The 18,627-nt window shown below is 47.9% G+C and overlaps 1 protein-coding gene across 1 annotated transcript; it reads right to left on the bottom strand.

The window, feature by feature from the left end:
- Window positions 1-447: 447 nt before the first annotated feature.
- On the bottom strand, window positions 448-2,111 carry LOC101841242 (whey acidic protein-like). Its single transcript, XM_040746574.1, has 4 exons — window positions 1,971-2,111; window positions 1,420-1,548; window positions 971-1,132; window positions 448-604 (listed from the first exon to the last, which is right to left on the bottom strand). The coding sequence occupies exons 1-4, from the start codon at window positions 2,056-2,058 to the stop codon at window positions 579-581; spliced, it is 405 nt and encodes a 134-aa protein (XP_040602508.1). The 5' UTR covers window positions 2,059-2,111; the 3' UTR covers window positions 448-578.
- Between the last annotated feature and the right edge of the window lie 16,516 nt (window positions 2,112-18,627).

The following is an 18,627-nucleotide window of genomic DNA, read 5'->3' as shown; positions in this document are numbered from 1 at the left end:
AGTTGTACTGCTTGGGTCTGAGTAGGGCACACACACTTTGCTTAGAGTCTACACTGTGCTGGCTTGGAGCTTGACAGTGTGTGGCCAACTTTGTTCTGCACACTCAATTACTATTCCTTACTTACGCCATGCTGACATCCAGCTAAGCTCGGCTTCTGCCCTGTCCCGAGGCTGGGGTGGGTCACACCTTGGAAGAGTTCAGATGCATAAGACCTCTCTCATACCCCCGATGCCAGCCAAGGAGGCCTTTCCTGGTCCTGAGATCCACTGTGGTACTACAGTCTTGATGGCGTTCGGCTGTGACTCGGTGAGTTCCTCAGCATCCTACCCTCCCATGAATGCTCATCACCATTGGGGAATCACCGGGGATGCCCCTGGAGATCCTAGGGTAAGGCAGGCCCCTGCTTGCTTTGTCATTCCTTCAGGAGCTCAGGACAGACAGAGACATAGAGCCAAATGGATTTTTATTAGCAGCAGATAGAAGGCATTATGCTCTCTCTGGATCCAGGAGTGAAGATTCTTGCTGCACAAGCTTGGGCTGGTCACTCCTGGCAGGCAGGGGCCTCAGGGCAGTCTGCTCACTGAAAGAATTCCTCTGTAGGGGCTATGGGGGAGGGATGATGAGAGAGGGTTACCTCTGCTTCTAAGTTAGTCTAGGGACCCAAGTGGCAGGGGCTATGGGGGGTGCAGTCTGACTCATAAACTCACCAGGACCAACTGTGAGGGGTAAAATGGTCTGTTTTCCCACGCCCCGCTCATGGACACTCATTCCTACTGTGAGTGGCCATATTAAGTACCCAAAATCCTGAACGTCATGTATGTAGCTCAGCCAAGACATTCTCTTCCTACTCTGGGACCTAGTCCTGGGGGCTGTTCTCACATTGTGTCTGTTCTTGGGCCTGATGGAGGACAGGGTGATGGCCCAGGATGCCTAGGGAGAAATGGGGCTTCCAGGTCTCGGGCTGCTCACCTGCTTGTGGGTTCTGACACTTCATGGCACAGCCGTTCGTACAGCACTTCATGTTGCCGGTACAATCACTGTCCCTGGAACAGGAGCTCTTCTCTAGGCATGGCCCAGCAGGGAGCACGCGGACTGGACTCCAGGGGCATTGGCCAGCCTTTGGAACATCAACTGGGGAGAGATGGTCACTGTCTTACCACCCAAGGCCCTGTCAGGCCCCAGCTTTGCCGAGTCCACCTTACTGAACCCCTGACATTTGCTGAGGCCCTCCTCCTGGTGTCAGGCAGCACCCTTGGTGACCCAGAGACCTCAGGGAGCAGGTTGGCCAGGAGGCTGCGGGGAGGGTCTGGCAGATGAGCGGGTCACAGAGCTGGTGTGTGTGTGGGCGCAAAGGTCCTCTTCAGGCGGACCCTCCACCCTGCTGGCTCCTCCCACACCAGGGCAGGGCAGGGCCTTACCGTTGACAGGAGTTTTGCAGATGGCACCACAGGAGCTGAGGCAACGCAAGGCGTTCTGGGCACACTCCGCACTGGTGAGACAGTTGCTACACCCCGTCTTCTCACTGGCGCTGGCTGCAGCACACATAACTGCACAAAAGACGGGGAGGAACATAGGGGCCTAGCGGTCACCCTCACTTGTAGGGCTTCTCGGCAGACGGCCTGGAGATGTGGGTGGAAACTATAAGAAGCCTGGCCTCTGGGCAGCCTTCACGGTGGAAATCTCTGGAACCATGGCCTGGGTGATAGGAGCATGCTACAGGCTCACAGTCGTAGGCCAGCATTAAGGGCCTGACTAGAGGTGACCAGGGCCTGAGGGCAACTCCCAACAGGCCTTCTCTCACCCTGGACACTTTCCACCCAGGGCCGTGACTTTCTGCCATGCTTGGATTCGTCCCAAGGGGAGCCCTTTCATTCCTTGCCTCTTCATCACCCTAGACGTAGGGAGCTGGGATGAATCTGGGGGACTCTCTAAGCCACTCCCAGCAGTAAGGTGAACAGCTGGGGCCTACCTGAGTTGACGATTTGTTCCAGTGGATTCTGAGCAAGGGCCACCTCCAGGGCCAGCAGGCCGAGAGCGAGGCTGATGAGGCAGCGCATGGTGATGGCGGCGGCAGTAGGCAGGGAGATGGCTGGTGGCAGCCCGAGTGCATGCGACACATTTAAAGGACCCACAGGAGGAAGACTTGAGGGGCAGGGGTGGGGGAGCCGGCTGGCATAGCCCTAGATGGATTAAACACTTCCTTCTTGGACACACGGACAGAGCAGGCCCAGGCTGCCAGGAGCAAGTGCCACAGCGGAGGCCACAGGTTTTAAAAAGTGATCTTTAAGGGTGATCTTTCTTTTTCCAATTAACAAGTAATACTTGTTTATTATGAAAACGAAGGAAAATTAAGGAGCAGAGAGGGAAGAAATAGGATTCGTAGCAGATGTGAGGCGTCACTCTGAATGGTTGGCTTGGAACTCTTCACAGACAAAGGAAATTCTGAGCTCCAGACTTGCACACAATCACATAGGAAACAGTACAGGCAGCGTCGAGCAAGCCTCGGGTAGGGGCTACCTCAGAGGGAGACTTCGTCTCCTGATGCTTTACTAGAGTTTTCTGGAATTTTCTATAAGAAGAGGAGACACTTGCTCCTTGCAAGAAGGAGCTGCCCGTGCAGGGCACATTGGAAGGCCATTTCCCAGAAGGGCCCAGACCGTGCCAAGTGTGTCATGGGCCAGGATGGGATGTCCTGCTGGGCACTGTGCCCCATTGCTCTTGGGGCATTTCCTTGATTCTCTTGCAGGGAAATGTAATGACCCAGAGTGACCGTGTGCTTACTGGCTGTCACGGTGCCAGCCCCTGGTGCGGGCCATACCCCTGCAGAGTTCACTGGAGGCCCGTGGCCTCTCAGCTTTGAGTACAAGGTCTCAGCAGAAGCTCTCTCAGGCTGTAACCTCAAGCCTTCATCCCAGCCATCTCCCCCAGCCCCAAAGGGAGGCCGGAGCCTACTGCAGCCTCTCCCTAGTGCCCTGAGGCCTCGGACCTTGGCAACCACCACTCCGCTTTCCGTTCTGCCTTTGTCTACTCTGGCCGAGTCATGTAAATGGGATGTGACAGCATGCAGCCTGTTGGATGTGACTTTTATTACTGAGCATGCTTTTGAGGCTTATCTGCTGGTGGCAGCTGCCAGTGCTTCAGGCCTGTGTGCGGGCCAGCGTCCCACAGCAGGCACACAAACACTGTTGTTCCTTCTATCCCCAGCCATTCTCACATTTAGACCACCGTCAGGCCACTGCCATGCCGTGTCATTCAAGCCTAAGAGACACTTACGCTCTGCCAAGCCTCTGCTTCTATTCCTGTTCCAGTTTCCGCCTTTGCTGGCACTGAATGAGGGCCACCAGGAAAGGGCTGGCTAGGGTTTCTTGGCTGCTTGAGTTTCCCAGAAGGCCTCGAGTCTTGGGAGCCAGAGCTCTGTTCTGTCTGTGTCTCCCTGGTGCTCTGCACACATGCACTCAGTGTCCTAGGCACACTGTTATTGCTGCCTGTGTACCACTGTCCTTCTGTACTCAGTCACGGGCTCGAGGGGAACCACTGAGAATTCTTTTTTTTTGTTTTTTGTTTTTTGTTTTTTGTTTTTCGAGACAGGGTTTCCCTGTGGCTTTGGAGGCTGTCCTGGAACTAGCTCTTGTAGACCAGGCTGGCCTCGAACTCACAGTGATCCGCCTGCCTCTGCCTCCCGAGTGCTGGGATTAAAGGCGTGCGCCACCAACGCCCGGCTTCAACTTTCTTCCTGACCATAACTAACAACATTTTGTAGCCAGACCCCCTAAACAATGACAAATATCCATAACCCAATGAGTAACCAAAAGCCACCCACACCACCTCTTGGGAATGTGTGCATTGTGTTCTTAAAGTTACTTTCTGCTCTCCAGGGACAACGGTGTCTTTGGGGGATCCTGAAAAGAAAAATTTGGGTTAACTTTTTTTTTTAAAGATTTATTTATTTATTACATATACAGTGTTCTGCCTACATGCCAGAAGGGGGCACCAGATTGAATTATAGATGGTTGTGAGCCACCATGTGGATTCTGGGAATCGAACTCCTGACCGCTGGAAGAGCAGTCAGTACTCTTAACCTCTGAGCCATCTCTGCAGCCCCTTGGGTTAACTTTCAAGCTGTATCATTTTTGTGCAGTCAAAGCATAATGGGAAAGTGCAGGGCTTATCTCAAATCCTGTCTAGCGTAGTGGTCTGTGACACTGGATCATCTTGCTGGTCACCTTGAAATTGTTCTGAGCAGTGTTTTGCATTTTGAGACAGGGTTTCTCTGTGTTAACAGTCCTGGCTCTCCTGAAATTCACTTTGTGGACCAGGCTGGCCTCAAACTTATTGAGATCTGCCTGCCTTTGCCTTCAGAGTGCTGGGATTAAAGGTATGCATGACCTCTGCCCAGCTTGGATTCAATCTTCTTCTTGGAAACTCCAGAAAATGCCTTAGGTTAGATTATTTCTTTTCTTGGTAATTTTTTCCAGGTAGTTCTTCTTTCTTCTTTGGATAATTATTTGTCCAAAAGTCTTCAAATTCCTCAAGGTGTTTGTTTTTATTTTACTGTAAAAACAAAAACAAAAAACCCTTCCCCAACCCTAATCTAATCTTTATCATTTTTGATTTATGGCTTCTCCTGAAATTTTTGTTTATCTTCTAAAGCTCCTTTATCATCCAGAGCAGTACGTTTTCTTACAATAGGAATTAGGTTTTTTAGTTGCTCTTGGAAGGTGTTTCCATGGTGACAGGAAAAGGATTGAATTGAATTTGGCATAGGGGCTTTTGAGAGGACCCTCAAGGCATTTCCCGAAGGTAAAGATTACCTAGAATGTCTTTTGTTGACCTATATTCTTTAGTCTGATGCCTGCTTTTGCCTTGCCACACCTTCTGCATAATCCAGAAGGGAGGGGCATACAGTTTGGATTATGCTTAGAAAAAATATTGTTTCTAGGAACTCCCTGTTTACAATCCCTTTTTTAAGTGACACTGCCACCATTAAAACATTTGACATTTCTGTTTTTCTTTAAACCTCTTGAAATCACCTTTCCTATAATGCATCATTATGATCATGAGCTACAATATTAATTGTATCTTGGATCCAATCCTCCAAAGGTGCTGACCTTGCTTTTAAAGGCCTAATTATCCTTTTGCATTGAGAATTAGCATTTTCAAAAGACATAGTTTCAACTATTATTTTTCTAGCTTCTGTGTCTGATATCATTCCATTTATTGCTGGTGTCAGTCTTTGTAAGAAATCCATGAAAGCTTCCTTTGGGCCCTGTGTAACTTTTGTAAATGATTCAATTTTCTTTCCTGCTTCTCCAATTCTGTCCTAAGCATTCAAAGCTGCTGCATGGCATAAACCCAAGAGGTGATCATCATATAGCCATTGCCTTTCTAAGGTAGCACAATCTCCTTCTCTAAGAACTGATCTTGGGAGATATCTATACATCTAGCTTTAGCCTGTTGCTCAATGTTCTTAGCCTCTTCTCTGAACCAGGAAGTCCATTGTAATTGTGGAGCAGGCTGTAAAAGAGCTTTAACCAAGTCCATCCAGTCTATAGGGATAATTCTATTACAAACTGACCACATGTTTAACATCTTCACAAATGGGGAATGCATGCCATATGAGACTACAGCTTCCTTGAATTTCTCTAAACGTAACATTGTCACAGGCTTCCAAAACAGCTCTTATGGAACCTCTATCATTTGGCGTTTCTTGTAAGGTTACTGGATATATTAAGGTTGGTTCTCTTAAGACCATAGATTCCACATGAGGGAATGGGTTGGTTGAGCGGGGAGAGATGCAGGGGAAGAGCAATGAAAGATGTATCTTAATAGAGAGAGCCACTGTGGCTTAGGGAGAAACCTAGTGCTAGGGAAACTCCCAAGAATCTACAAGGAAGACCCCAGCTAAGACTCCTAGCAGTAGTGGGGAGGGTGCCCAAACTGGCCTTCCCCTGTAGTGATATTGGGGAATACCCCAACTTCATCACAGAGCCCTCATCCTGTAACTGATGGAACCAGATGCAGAGATCCACAGCCAAGCACCAGGCCAGGCTCCAGGAATCCAGTGGAAGGGAGGGAGAAGGGAGCATATGAGCAAGGTCTACAGAGACAGCTGAACGAAGCTTGTGGAAACTCATGAACTCTAGACTGACAGTGTTAGAGACTCGAGGGGACGAACTAGGCCCCCCACATGTGGGAGACAGTTGTGAAGCTTGGACTATCAGAGGGGCCCTGGCAGTAGGACCATGACACAAACCTGGTACATGAGTGAGCTTGCCGGAGCCCATTCCCTATGGTGGGATTCCATGCTCAGCCTTAATGCATGGGAGAGGGGCTTGGCCCTGCCCCAACCTATTGTGTCAGACTTTTTTTGACTCCTCATGAGAGCCCTTACCCATGAGGAAGAGTGGACTGGGGGTGGGCTGGGGGTGGGGAGGTGAGGGTAGGCAAGAGGAGGGGTGGGAGGGAATACTGTGGTTGGAATGTAAAATGAAATTTAAAAGAATAAATAAATTATAACAATAAAAAGGCAATTGAAGAATATACAGACTGGAAACAAAAAGACCTTAGAGTCCTTTTAACCTTGAAATGCAATGCTGAATTTGGTTCCCCATTAAATTCTTCTGTCTGGGTATAAATTTCTTTATGATCTGCTCTAATAAGTTTTCCTGAGGGCTGCATCTTGGCACTCATATCAACCAACTTTTTTAGAGATAAACCAAGAATTATCAAACCAAAAAGAAAGATTGCCAAAATAATAATTAATAGTATGTCAATCCCAGTTAAGTTGATTGTCCCTTAATTTACTTGTTCCATAGTTAAGCCATCCATTATATAATCATACAGAAACCTAACTCTCTCCATTGTAATTGTTTCACTTTTTTTTTGTTTTTTTTGAGACAGGGTTTCCATGTATTGCTTTGGAGCCTGAGCTGGAACTCTGTAGACCAGGCTGGCCTTGAACTCACAGAGATCCACCTGCCTCTGCCTCCTGAGTGCTGGGATTAAAGGCGTGCACCACCAATGCCTAACTTGTTTCACATTTTTAATGTGGGAAAAACTCTTTTTTAAACTAGTTTCTTCCTTTATGAATTCCCAGCAGACTTACTAAATCTGCCCACAATGTCAAGGAACTGTGAGGTATGGCGAGTCTGAATTGCAGAAGTAGCTTGTGGCCCTGAGAGTGTCAGCCTGAGGAGAGGGATTGTAGGGAGAGGGGAGTCTCGCAGCTCTGGCCGGGGTTGGCGGTCTAAAGCACACAAGCAAACAGCTTTCTTGCGAATTTGTACCTTAATGCTGGGCACTAACATTATTATGACTTATTAAAGCTTGCCTGAGGGCCTCAAACTCACAGAGATCGCCTGCCTCTGTCTCCCAAGTGCTGGGATTACAGGTGTGCACCCCCCCAGGCCATTTTCATTGAATTTTAAGAAATCTTTAATTTCCCTTTTTATTTGTGTCTCGACACGTAGACACAATAGAGAGTTGTTCAGTTTCCATAAATTTGTAGACTTTCTGATGTTTTTGTTGTTGTGGCTATCCAGCTTTAATCTGTGCTAGGATAGGACACAGTGGTTTACTTCAGTTTTCTTGTATCTGTTGAGGCTTGTTTTGTAAGAGTGTTCCATGAGGTGCTGAGAAGAAGTACATTCTTTTGTGTTGGGGTGAAATGTTTTGTAGATATCTGTTGGGTCCATTTGAGTCATAATGTCTGTTAGCACCAGTATTTCTCTGTTTAGTTTCCATCTGGATGACCTGTCCATTGGTGAGAGTGGGTGTTGAAGTCTCCCACTATTAATATGTGAGGTTGATGTGTGATTTAAGCTTTAGTAATGCTTCTTTTACAACTGTGGGTGCCCTTGCATTTGAGGAATAGATTGAATTGAAATGCCATATTGGTGGATTTTTCCTTTAATGAGTATGAACTGTCCTTTCCTATCTCTTTGGACTAATTTTGGTTTGAAGACTATTTTGTTTGATACTAGGATAGCTACACCAGATTGCTTCTTAGGTCCATTTGATTGGAAAATCTCTTTCAACCCTTTACTCTGAGGTAACGTCTGTCTTTGACGTTGAGGTGTGTTTCTTGAATGCAGTAGAAGGATGGCTCCTGTTTTTGTATCCATTCTGTTGGCCTGTGTCTTTTTACTAGGCAATTGAGTCCATTGATATTGAGAGATATTAATGAACAATGATTGTTAATTCCTGTTACTTTATTTTGTTGTTGTTGTTGTTGTTGTGTGTGTGTGTATTTGCATGTGTGTATGTGCACGTGTGTCCCTTCTTTGGGTTTTTGCTGGTGTGAGATTATCTGTTGCCTTGGTTTTCATGGTGTAGTTAACTTCCTTGGGTTAGAGTTTTCCTTCTAGCACTTTATGTAAGGATGTATTAGTGGATAGATATTCTTTAAATTTGACTTTGTCATGAAATAGCTTGTTTTCTCCATCTATGGTGATTGGAAATTTTGCTGGGTATAGTAGTCTGGGCTGGCATCTGTGGTCTTTTAGAGTCTGCAAGACATCTTGTTCAGCTCTTCTGGATTTTAGAGTCGCTATTGAGAAGTTGAGCATAATTCTAATAGGTACATGTTACTTGGCCTTTTCCTCTTTCAGCTTTTAATATTATTTCTTTGTTCTGTATGTTTAGTGTTTTGACTATTATGTGGCAAAGAAACTTTCTTTTCTGATCCAAACTATTTGGTGTTCTGTAAGCTTCTTGTATATTTATAGACGTGCCCTTCTTTAGGTTAAATATATTCTTTTTGTTGAATATATTATCTGGGTTTTTGAGTTGGGATTCTTCTATTTCTATTCTTATTATTCTTTGTTTGTTTGTTTTGAGACAGGGTTTCTCTGTGTAGCCTTGGCTGTCCTGCAACTTTCTCTGTAGACCAGGCTGACTGAACTCACAGAGATCCACCTGCCTCTGCCTTCTGAGTGCTGGAATTAAAGGCATGCACCACCATTGCCAGGGTTATTCCTGTTATTCTTAGGCCTAGTCTTTTCTTAGTGTCCCAGATTTCCTGGATGTTTTGTGTTAGGAGTTTTTTTTTTTTAGAAGAATCTATTTCTTCTATTGTATCTTCTTGCATCTCTTGTATTCTGTTGGTGATATGCTTGCATCTGTAGTTTCTGATTGCTTACACAATTTTTCTATTTCCAGGATTCCCTCAATTTGTGTTTTCTTTGTTGCTTCTATTTTGAATTTCAGTTCTTGAATCCTTTCTTTTACCTGTTTGTTTATTTTTTGGCTTTCTTTAAGGGATTTATTGATTTCCTATAGCTAGTCTTTCTCTGTCCCACCAACCAGCTCCCAAATCACGACACAGAGATTTATCATTAACTACAAAAGCTTGTCTGACAGCTTAGGATTGTTCCTAATTAGCTCTTATTAACCCATTTTTAAAATTAATCTGTGTTCTACGATGTGACTTTTACCTCTGTCTCAGTCTGTGTGTCCAGCTCATTCTGTGTCTGTCTGTCTTTTCTGCCCTTCTTCTGCCCAGCATTCTGTCTGCCCTGAAAATCCTGCCTAGAAGCTGGCTGTTTAGCTTTTATTAAACCACTCGCAGTGACAGATATTCACACAGTGTAAAGGAATATTCCACAACAATTTCCTCCAATTTTTTGGTTGTCTTTTAATCAATTTTAAGAGAGTTTTTCATTTTCTCTTCAAGGACCTCTATGACCTTTATAAAGTTGTTTTTAAGGTCATTTTCTTGTACTGCAGCTGCATTGGAATGCTCAAGTTCTGCTGTCATGGATAACTGGGCTCTGGTGGTGCCACATTTCTCTGGCTGTTGTTGATGGTGTTCTTATGCTGGCATTTAGGCATCTTGGTTTGGGGTGATTATAGGTCTACGACCTGATTTCTGAGTTTGTCTTTATTGGAGGGTTGAGGGTTGTTTTGTTCCTTGGTTTCTGTTTCCCCCTTTGTCTTTGTGGCCTGGATTTCTGGCAGCCGGTGTGACCTTTGATCTAATAGGAAGTCTCTACTAGGTGATAAACACATCATCACCCCTCACTTACAACCTATATAATCTCCATGCTTTAGTTCAGGTGCACAGCTTCTCTAGCCTTGATCTCTGGGACTGGAGATCCCGCTCAGGAGTTGCTTCACTCAAATAAACCTGTTGTTACTGCTTTTTCAGTTTGACTTGATCTAGCTTACTGCATTGGTGGAGAAATCTAGCATGTGTGTGTGGGGGGTGCAGAAAGCCTATTAGTAATGTATGGGTGTTTTGTCTGCCTGTATTTCTATGCACCTGGTGCCCGTGGAGGCCAGAGAGGGCATCAGATCCCTGGGAACTGGAGTCATGGATGGCTGTGATCTACCATGTGGGGTTGGAAGTTGAAGCCAGCTCTCTGCAAGTGTAGCAAATGCTCTTTGCCATCTCCCCAGCCCCTGCTCTTGACTCTTTGCTGCCATAGATGTGCACAGGGTACAAACACAGAAGCAAATTGTTGGGAAACATGTTTCATGTTTTGCGCATGTGGCAGGTCCTGTCCAGGATTCTTCTAAGAGGCTGTCCCAATTCCGGACTCCTGCTGGCACCAATGACTACAAGGGGTTCATTTCCTCAGCAGCACTCATTAATCACATTCATCTTGCCCATGTGGATAGACCGATGGTTTTTATGTAGTTTCCACTATTGTCTTATTGTTTATTATTAGCATGTCTATAGTGTGTGTATGTATGGTGAGAGAGAGGTGGGTGAACACACAACATGTTACCAACTCCTGAAAGTTGTCCCCCGACCGCCACACAAGCACACACTAGCACAACTCAGGTCATCAGGCTTGCATGACAAACCCTTTTACCGCTGAGCCGTCTCACTAGCCCAGTAATACTTAAATAGTTTATTTTTTTATTTTATGTGTATGTGTTTTGCTTGTGTATATTGTCTGTGTATACGTGTGCAGAGCCATGGAGGCCAGAAGAGGACATCAGATCCCTGGGAACTAGAGTTATGGATAGTTGTAAACTGCCATCTGCCATGGGGGACTGCATAGTGAGAATATGCACACACACACACACACACACACACACACAGAGACAGAGAGAGAGAGAGAGAGAGAGAGAGAGAGAGAGAGAGAGAGAGAGAGAGAGAGAGAGAGAGTCTAGCACTAGGGGGGCAGAGGCAGGCAGATCTATGTGGGTTCCAGGACAGCCTGGGCTACACAGACTGTACCACAAACACACACATCGCATCAGTTTTAAGGTACTGCTGTGTGATGTGGACCAAAACCCCTCCTCTCTGGACGTGGACAGAGGGGAGGGCAGAAGTCTGCTTTAACTACTCGAGAGAACCTGGCCCTGGGGCCCGGGTGACATTGGTCAGGAGAGGACGTGTGTTTCTGTGTGGTTGGGGAATGTAAGGACGGGGAGGTGCTGGCTGGACAAGCAGTTCAGGCGGTGCACAGATACCCTCAGAGCCTGAAGGCCAGGTGGGGAATCCGCCAGAAGGTTCTAGGAATGAGGACAGTACTCTGAAGTCACCAGGCCCAGCGGCAAGGGACACGGAGTTCTTGTGCCCTGGGGGTGTTCACTGGCTCTTGTCTTGCCCATGTTGAGGCCAATGTATAGGCTCTTTCATGCCCCATCAGCTCTGCGTGCCTGGATGGGAAAATGACACCGGGTTGTTGGTAGTACATGCTCTGCACTCTTTGTGCTTTGGGATCTGTTGGGCTGTGCTTTTCTCTGAAACTCTGAGCACAAGCCAGGGTGGAGGCTGGGCTGGTCCATGAGCTTGCTCCTCTCTTGTAGTGATTGTTGTGGCTCCTGGGTGACATCCCGGCCATCACCTCTGGTCGGGCGCTCTGAGTTAAGGTCTCTCCCTTGTCCATAGAGTCATGGCTGTGTGCTGGGGCCCATCCTTATTTCTGGGGCCACTGCCCCTGTGTGCAGATCCTAGCCATAGCACTTGCCTGTCCACACTGAGGCTCCCCCCCAGCAGCCTCCACACCCTCTTTCTCCAGGGCTCCCAGCCCTGTCTCCCCGATCAGCAGCACCAAGGGGAGTGTGTTAGGCACCCCAGCTGGCCCTGGCTGCTCTAGGCAGTGAACTCTGTGGCACCAGCTTGTTCCCTTGTGGCTCATTAGCTGGCACTTGTCTCTGTTGGGGACACAAATGGATGGGGTGGAGCCTCCAGAGTGCTCCCCATGCAGCCTCCCTTTGCTGCAAAAGCTTCTGATGGGAGTGGCCGCCAGGCCTCTGAACAAGCCAGTTTAGGCACTTGATCCTCAGGACACACATGGTGGAAGCGTGGCTACCCTCTGAGCCTCCTCCTACTATGGCACCTGTGCATGCACACACACACACACACACACACACACACACACACACACACACACACACACGAGTAAACACATACAGAGACAAAAGTTAAAATGACTGAGTGGGCCCAAGGGCAGGAGGGCATGGAGGGAGCGCTGACAGGCAGAGCATGCAGGCTCGCCATGTTTAAGTGAGAAGGCAGAAGGTGTGGGTGGGAGCCCCTTTTGGTGAGAAGTGGGGGTGCCCGGGCTGTCCTCTGTGAGAGGAGGCCAAACAGCTACTCGCTCCTTCAGAAATCTGCCCCTCCCCTTTGTGACTCAGATTAGGTCTGTGGAGAATTAGCAGGTGACAACGAAGTGGGTTTTCAACAGTCCCAGGAAACAGTCTAGGAGGGATGCTTCCCAGTCATGCTCCGACTTAGAGGCAGACCTGTGACAAGTCCTCAGGCTTGTGGATCCTGGAGACAGGATTAGAACAGCAACGCGATCCCTACCTTGGAAAAGGAGCCCAACAACTCCCTCACACCACTCCTTAGGCTCAGAGGGAGAAGTTCATCGGTGTGTGTGTGTGAGTGTGTGTCTGGGATGAGGTGCCTGGGAGAGAGAGAGGGAGTGTGTGTGTGTGTGTGTGTGTGTGTGTGTGAGTGTGTGTCTGAGATGAGGTGCCTGGGAGAGAGAGGGAGTATGTGTGTGTGTGTGTGTGTGAGAGTGTGTGTGTGTGAGTGTGTGTGAGTGTGTGTCTGAGATGAGGTGCCTGGGAGAGAGAGTGTGTGTGTTGTGTGTGTGAATGTGTGTGTGTGTATGAATGTGTGTGTGAGTGTGTGAGATGAGGTGCCTGGGAGAAGCCCCTGAATATTTCCTCTAGAAGAGACTTGGTCAGGGACTCCGCCATCTCTACTGAATCAGCCCAGTGCCTGCCCTTGACACTTAGGAACTTGTTTTTTAGAGCTTGAGACATGGTTCAGCAGTTAAGAGTACATGCTGTTCTCTGAAAACCCAGCTTGATTCCCATCACCCACACAGTCCTAAGTGATCTGCTGCCTCCTTCTGGCTTTCATGGACATTGCATGCACACTTATATGCAGGCAAAACACTATGCACAAAAAATAGAAATACAATCTTTTTAAAATTACTTTTTATTCATTTTACATACCAACTACAGTTCCCCCTCCCTCCCCTCCTCCTGCTCCCCCATCTTCCTCCAACCCACCCCCCCATCTGCTTCTCAGAAAGGGTAAGTCCTCCCATGGGGAGTTGGCAAAGCCTGGCACATTAAGTTGAGGCAGGGCCAAAGCCCGCCCCTCTGCATGGAGGTTGAGCAAGGCATCTCACTATAGGGAAACGGCTCCAAAAAGCCAGCTCTTGCACCAGGGACAGATTCTAGTCCCACTGGAAATAAATAGGATCTCTATGAAACTATTAGTGCCCCCATTGCATTAAAAGTTATTTTCAGGGGCTGGGAAGATGTCTCAGTTGCTAATCTTCTAAAGGACCGAGTTTGGTTGTCAGTGCTCACATCTGGTGGCTTACAGTGACCCATAGTGCCAGTTCCAGAACTCTCTCTAGGCCTGCATACGCATGCCCTGCATACACGTGCCCTGACCAGCAGGGCACAACGGGATTCGAGCCCAGGGAACCTGGAATGAACGAGACAAGAAACAGGAGAGAGATGGACAGCAAGACAGACTTTCCGATCAAGCTGCCGTTTAATGAGAATTCTGTACAGTATAGGGAAATCAGGTAGGGGGATAGGGCAGAAGCATGCAGGACAGTGAGGGAGGGGTCGGTGCCTAGTGATGGGCTGAGGAATGTCCTTGGTCACGTACCCAGGAGTGTGATTTTGGTCACATACGAGGGGTGCTGGCAGACCACCACTGAGGCTGAGCAGCAGGAATGAAGAGGTGTCAGTGCTAAATAACCTAATTGCAAGGAGGAGGGTTGAGTAACCTAACTGTAGATTGCTGTCAGCTATTCCTGTGTGCCCAGGTTCTGTTCATTAGGAAGCTGGGCAGGGGACGGACTATTCTTTAAAAAGACTGAGAGTATTTACAAGAGGTTCTAAATAACAATGATCGCTCCAACATACACATGTCATACCACACACACACACACACACACACTCACTCTCTCACACACACACACTCTCTCTCACACACACACTCACTCTCTCTCTCTCTCTCTCTCACACACACACACACACACACACTCACTCTCTCACACACACACTCTCTCTCTCACACACTCACTCTCTCTCTCTCTCTCTCTCTCTCTCACACACTCACACACACCCATGCATCTTTTTTTTCCGAGACAGGGTTTCTCTGTGTAGCCCTGGCTGTCCTGGAACTTGCTCTTGTAGACCAGGCTGGCCTCGAACTCACAGAGATCTGCCTGCCTCTGCCTCCTGAGTGCTGGGATTAAGGGTGTGCGCCACCAATGCCTATACCCGTAAATCTTACATATTTTCTGTGGATACGCAGTGGACCACGGATGATCCTCACATGAAGAGATCAAGACTGACTTGGTGAAGCAATTGGTCAAAGAAAAAGTGAAGAATGAAAACGAAGCAAAGCAACAGAAAGAGAAGATTGAAAACAAGTTGAAGGCGATGGAAACTATGCCACTAGGGGGCAGCAGAGGGGCTGGAGAGACGCTCAGTGGTCAGGAGCACTGGCCACTCTTGCAGAGGACCCTGGTTTGGTCCCCAGCTCCCACACGGTGGCTCACAACCTGTAACTGCAATTCCTGGGGATCCAATGGGCTCTTCTCGACTCTGAGGGCACTGCATGCATGTAGTGTACATACAACACGTAGGCAAAGCACTACTCATACATATGAAGTAGATAAATCTGTGTTTTTGAGACTGGGTTTCTTTGTGCAGCCTTGTCTGTCCTGGAACTAGTTTTGCAGACTAAGCTGTCCTTGAACTCACAGAGATCTGCTTGCCTCTGCTTCCAGAGTACTGAGATCAGAGGTGTGCACCACCACCACGTGGCTAAATCTATCTTTTTTGTAAAAAGCAGGCAGAAGACCTGGGTCATGACCCTGGAGCCCCAGAACAGGTTAGAGGCAGTATATTCTGATCTTCAGTGGATGTTAGAAAGCGAAAAAGAGCGGTTGGAGAGGTACCTCAGCAATTAAGAGTGCCGGCTGCTCTTCCAGGGGACCTGGGTTTGAGCCCCAGTAGCTACATCATGGTGTCTGTAGGCTCCAGGGGATCCAACACCCTTTTCTGGCCTCTGAGGGCAGCAGGCACACAAACACACAGGCAAGACACGCATACACATTCAAAATGCCAGAAAAGAAAGAGGAAAAGACTCAGAGGAATGCAAGGAACACAAAGAATCATGGGTAATGCGGGAGCCAGTGAAGCCAGGCGCCTGAGAGTCTTCTGAAAAGCATGTTTTTGAATGCATCCCAGAGACCTTTCTACAATTCATTATTGTTTTTTTTAAAGATTTATTTATTTATTATGAATACAACATCCTGCCTCCATGTATGTCATATGTCTACACATCAGAAGAGGGCACCAGATCTCATTACATATGGTTGTGAGCCACCATGTGGTTGCTGGGAATTGAACTCAGGAACTCTGGAAGTGCAGTCAGTGTTCTTAACCTCTGAGCCATCTCTCCAGGCCACAATCCATTATTTTTGACGCTGCTGTTACTGAACTTGGGGGTCAGAATCTGTGCCCTAAGTCAGGTTCAGCCACCTGTCCTCAGTAAACCACCCGAAAAGAGCCAGCTTAATAGGGGAGATTTACTCGATGTGGCAACACAGGGAGGAAGGACAAAAAGACTCAGCAACTCCCCCCAGCCCAGTCCAGTCCATCTTCAGGAACTGAAGTTTAAGTAGCTGGCCCAGGGTAAGCATGTGTGGGCAGCCCCTGTGAAGTGTGGCCCCGCCCACCACTGACCTGTGTGTGGGCTACAGTCTCACCCTGCAAGGTGGGCTGACAAGTTGTAAGAATCGTGTGGGATCTCTCCACTTCCTCCTCCCAGCATAAGATTGCCAGGGAGAGTTCCCTTTCTCTGGGGTCCGCTGTTCAGTAGTCACCTACTCAGGCCGAGAGACACCACACCTCTTTAGAATCTCTTTATTTCTTCAAGACCAGTCATGCTCCCACCTAGTAACGTGAGAGTCTGATTGCATATATTTTTCTTTGCATAACTTAGTGGTCAACAAACAAGCTAAAAAACAAACAAACCTTTGCTGATATTGAAAGAATTGGGAGACAACCCATTAAATTCTTGCTTCCTAGGCTGGAGAAATGACTGGTTAAGAGCGCTTCTGGCTCCTCCAGAGGATTTGAGTTCAGTTCCTAGCACTCTCATCACACAGCTCAGAAACACCTGTAACTCCAGCTCATTGTCACCCTCTTCTGGCCTCCACGGGTGCTGCACTCGCAGACACACACACACACACACACACACACACACACACACACACACTTTAAAGCAAACATCTTCAAACACTTGCTTCCTGTATGAGAATTAACAAAGACCATCCAAATGAAGAAAGGCCATTGGTTGACAGAGGGGCTACCACAAAGGGCTAGCCACCTCCCTGCGGTGGGTAGAGTCCCAGGCAGCCAGGGGAGATGGCTGCTCCATAAGGGAGCAGGGCCCCTGCTGCAAGCTGCTTGGAGAGGTGGTTTCCTCTGATTGGTCCCAGGTTGGAAGTAGGACGAGAGAATCTGAAAGCTGTCAGTTGCTAGCCCAGTTCTAGCTATCTGAGTGTTTACTGGGTTGTTCTGCTTAGTGATCACTGTGATAGGATGGTGTGTCTTCCTGTAGGTCTGGCTTACACAGCCTGGGGCTGGTCTGGGTCAGAGTCCGGTTATTAGGTGTGACCTGGCCTGTAGGAAGTCAGAAGACAGTCAGTTAGGCTCAGTCTCCCCTTTGGGAACCAGTCTAAGAAGCCAAACAATGGCTAGACGCGGGAGAGAGGAACCTGAACCGAGGTGCTCTGTGGGCATCTTCACCTCGCCGCCCTGGAGAAGAGCTGCTGCTTCCTGTCTCCCTGTTGGGCAGGCCAGGTAGACAGGGAAGGAAGACACATGGGCTCACACCCACACGGCCAGCTTATTGCTGGTGGTACCAGCTTTGAACAGTCCTTGCCAGGCGTTTCCTCTGCTGAGAAAGACCAGTGGCCCTGACATCTCAAAGCCACGACTTCGTTCCTCTTGCACACGGACCTCAGACAAAACCGCTGAGCAGTCCCATCTGAGTCCGAAAAACAAGCAAACAAGATTAAAACAAACAAAACAATTGTGTGAAATTTCAAAACGGCCAACAGCCCCCTCTCCTGGCCCATATGAATTACTGCCGCTGCTTTATCAATAACAGCTTCTGGTCCCTTTTTCAGGGTAAGCCTCCATCCTCCGCGGAGGCAGAGATGGGATTTCTTTCATCCTCCCTAGGTCAAGGCCAAATCCTGAGCCCGGGTTCTCCCTGCTTTCCCCACGATACGCGTTGTTCCTGTTGGCACACCTTGTTCAGCCACACCTGTTTCCCGATGGCCCTCTTGCGAGGACCCTGACTCTGGGATCAAGTGACTACACTTTGTGGCTGTTATTATGGAGAATATAATTGAGATTAGGCAACTATCCTTGTAACACTAAAAGCTGTGTGCATTTTAACAAATGTCGGTGGCTGTCAGTTTCCCCCCTGTGTCCTCAAGGCCGTTGACATTAACTTCGTTCCCTTCCTCTGAGTATTAGCCGTGACTCGATTCTATGCCTGTAGAGAATTTGTGGTTTCTGGGCTCTGGCCCAGGTGGAACCAGTGCTTCTGGATCTGACAGCTCAGGAGAGTTTGTCACCAGCTCATGTGGCCCTCCAGCTTAAGAGGTGCAGCTGGGGAAGTGCCTTTTTATTAACATGCCTCAATATATACTAATTCTTATATTTAAATATATTTGTCCGTGTGTGTGTGTGTGTGTGTGTGTGTGTGTGTGTGTGTGTGTGTGAAGGTCAGAGGGGAACCTCCCCGAGATGTTTCTCTCCTACCACGTGGGTCCCAGGGATCAAACTCAGGGCATCATCCTCGGAGTCTTTGCTCTCTGAACCATCTCGCTGCCCCTCCTCCCTTTTAGACAGGGGCTTGCTTTGTAGCCTGCTGACCTCAAAGGCGTGATCCTCCTGCTTCTGTCTTTCAAGTGCTGTATCTTTTCCAAGGGATACAGGCGTGAGCCTGCGTGTGCTTTTCCAACCATTAAAACAATGGCTAAGACAGATCCAGGATTTCTATCTGAATTGAGATGAATTTTAAATGTTAAATTAAAAGCAAAATTTAAGGACAGTGCAAGAAAGCAACGTAGAATATCTCATTAATAATTTTTCATGCCAAT

This window comes from Mesocricetus auratus, unplaced genomic scaffold (assembly GCF_017639785.1).
Source record: "Mesocricetus auratus isolate SY011 unplaced genomic scaffold, BCM_Maur_2.0 Super-Scaffold_100006, whole genome shotgun sequence".
In the NCBI taxonomy this organism is placed as follows: Eukaryota; Metazoa; Chordata; class Mammalia; order Rodentia; family Cricetidae; genus Mesocricetus; species Mesocricetus auratus.
This window is presented reverse-complemented; position numbering and strand designations above follow the sequence as displayed.

Excerpts from the sequence above, each read along its gene's own strand:
- LOC101841242 (XM_040746574.1), bottom strand. The coding sequence starts at position 2,058 with ATGCGCTGCCTCATCAGCCTCGCTCTCGGCCTGCTGGCCCTGGAGGTG. Across the intron at positions 1,549-1,970 it reads GGAACAAATCGTCAACTCAG|TTATGTGTGCTGCAGCCAGC; the intron begins GTAGGCCCCAGC and ends TCTTTTGTGCAG. Across the intron at positions 605-970 it reads GTGTCAGAACCCACAAGCAG|CCCCTACAGAGGAATTCTTT; the intron begins GTGAGCAGCCCG and ends CCTCCCCCATAG.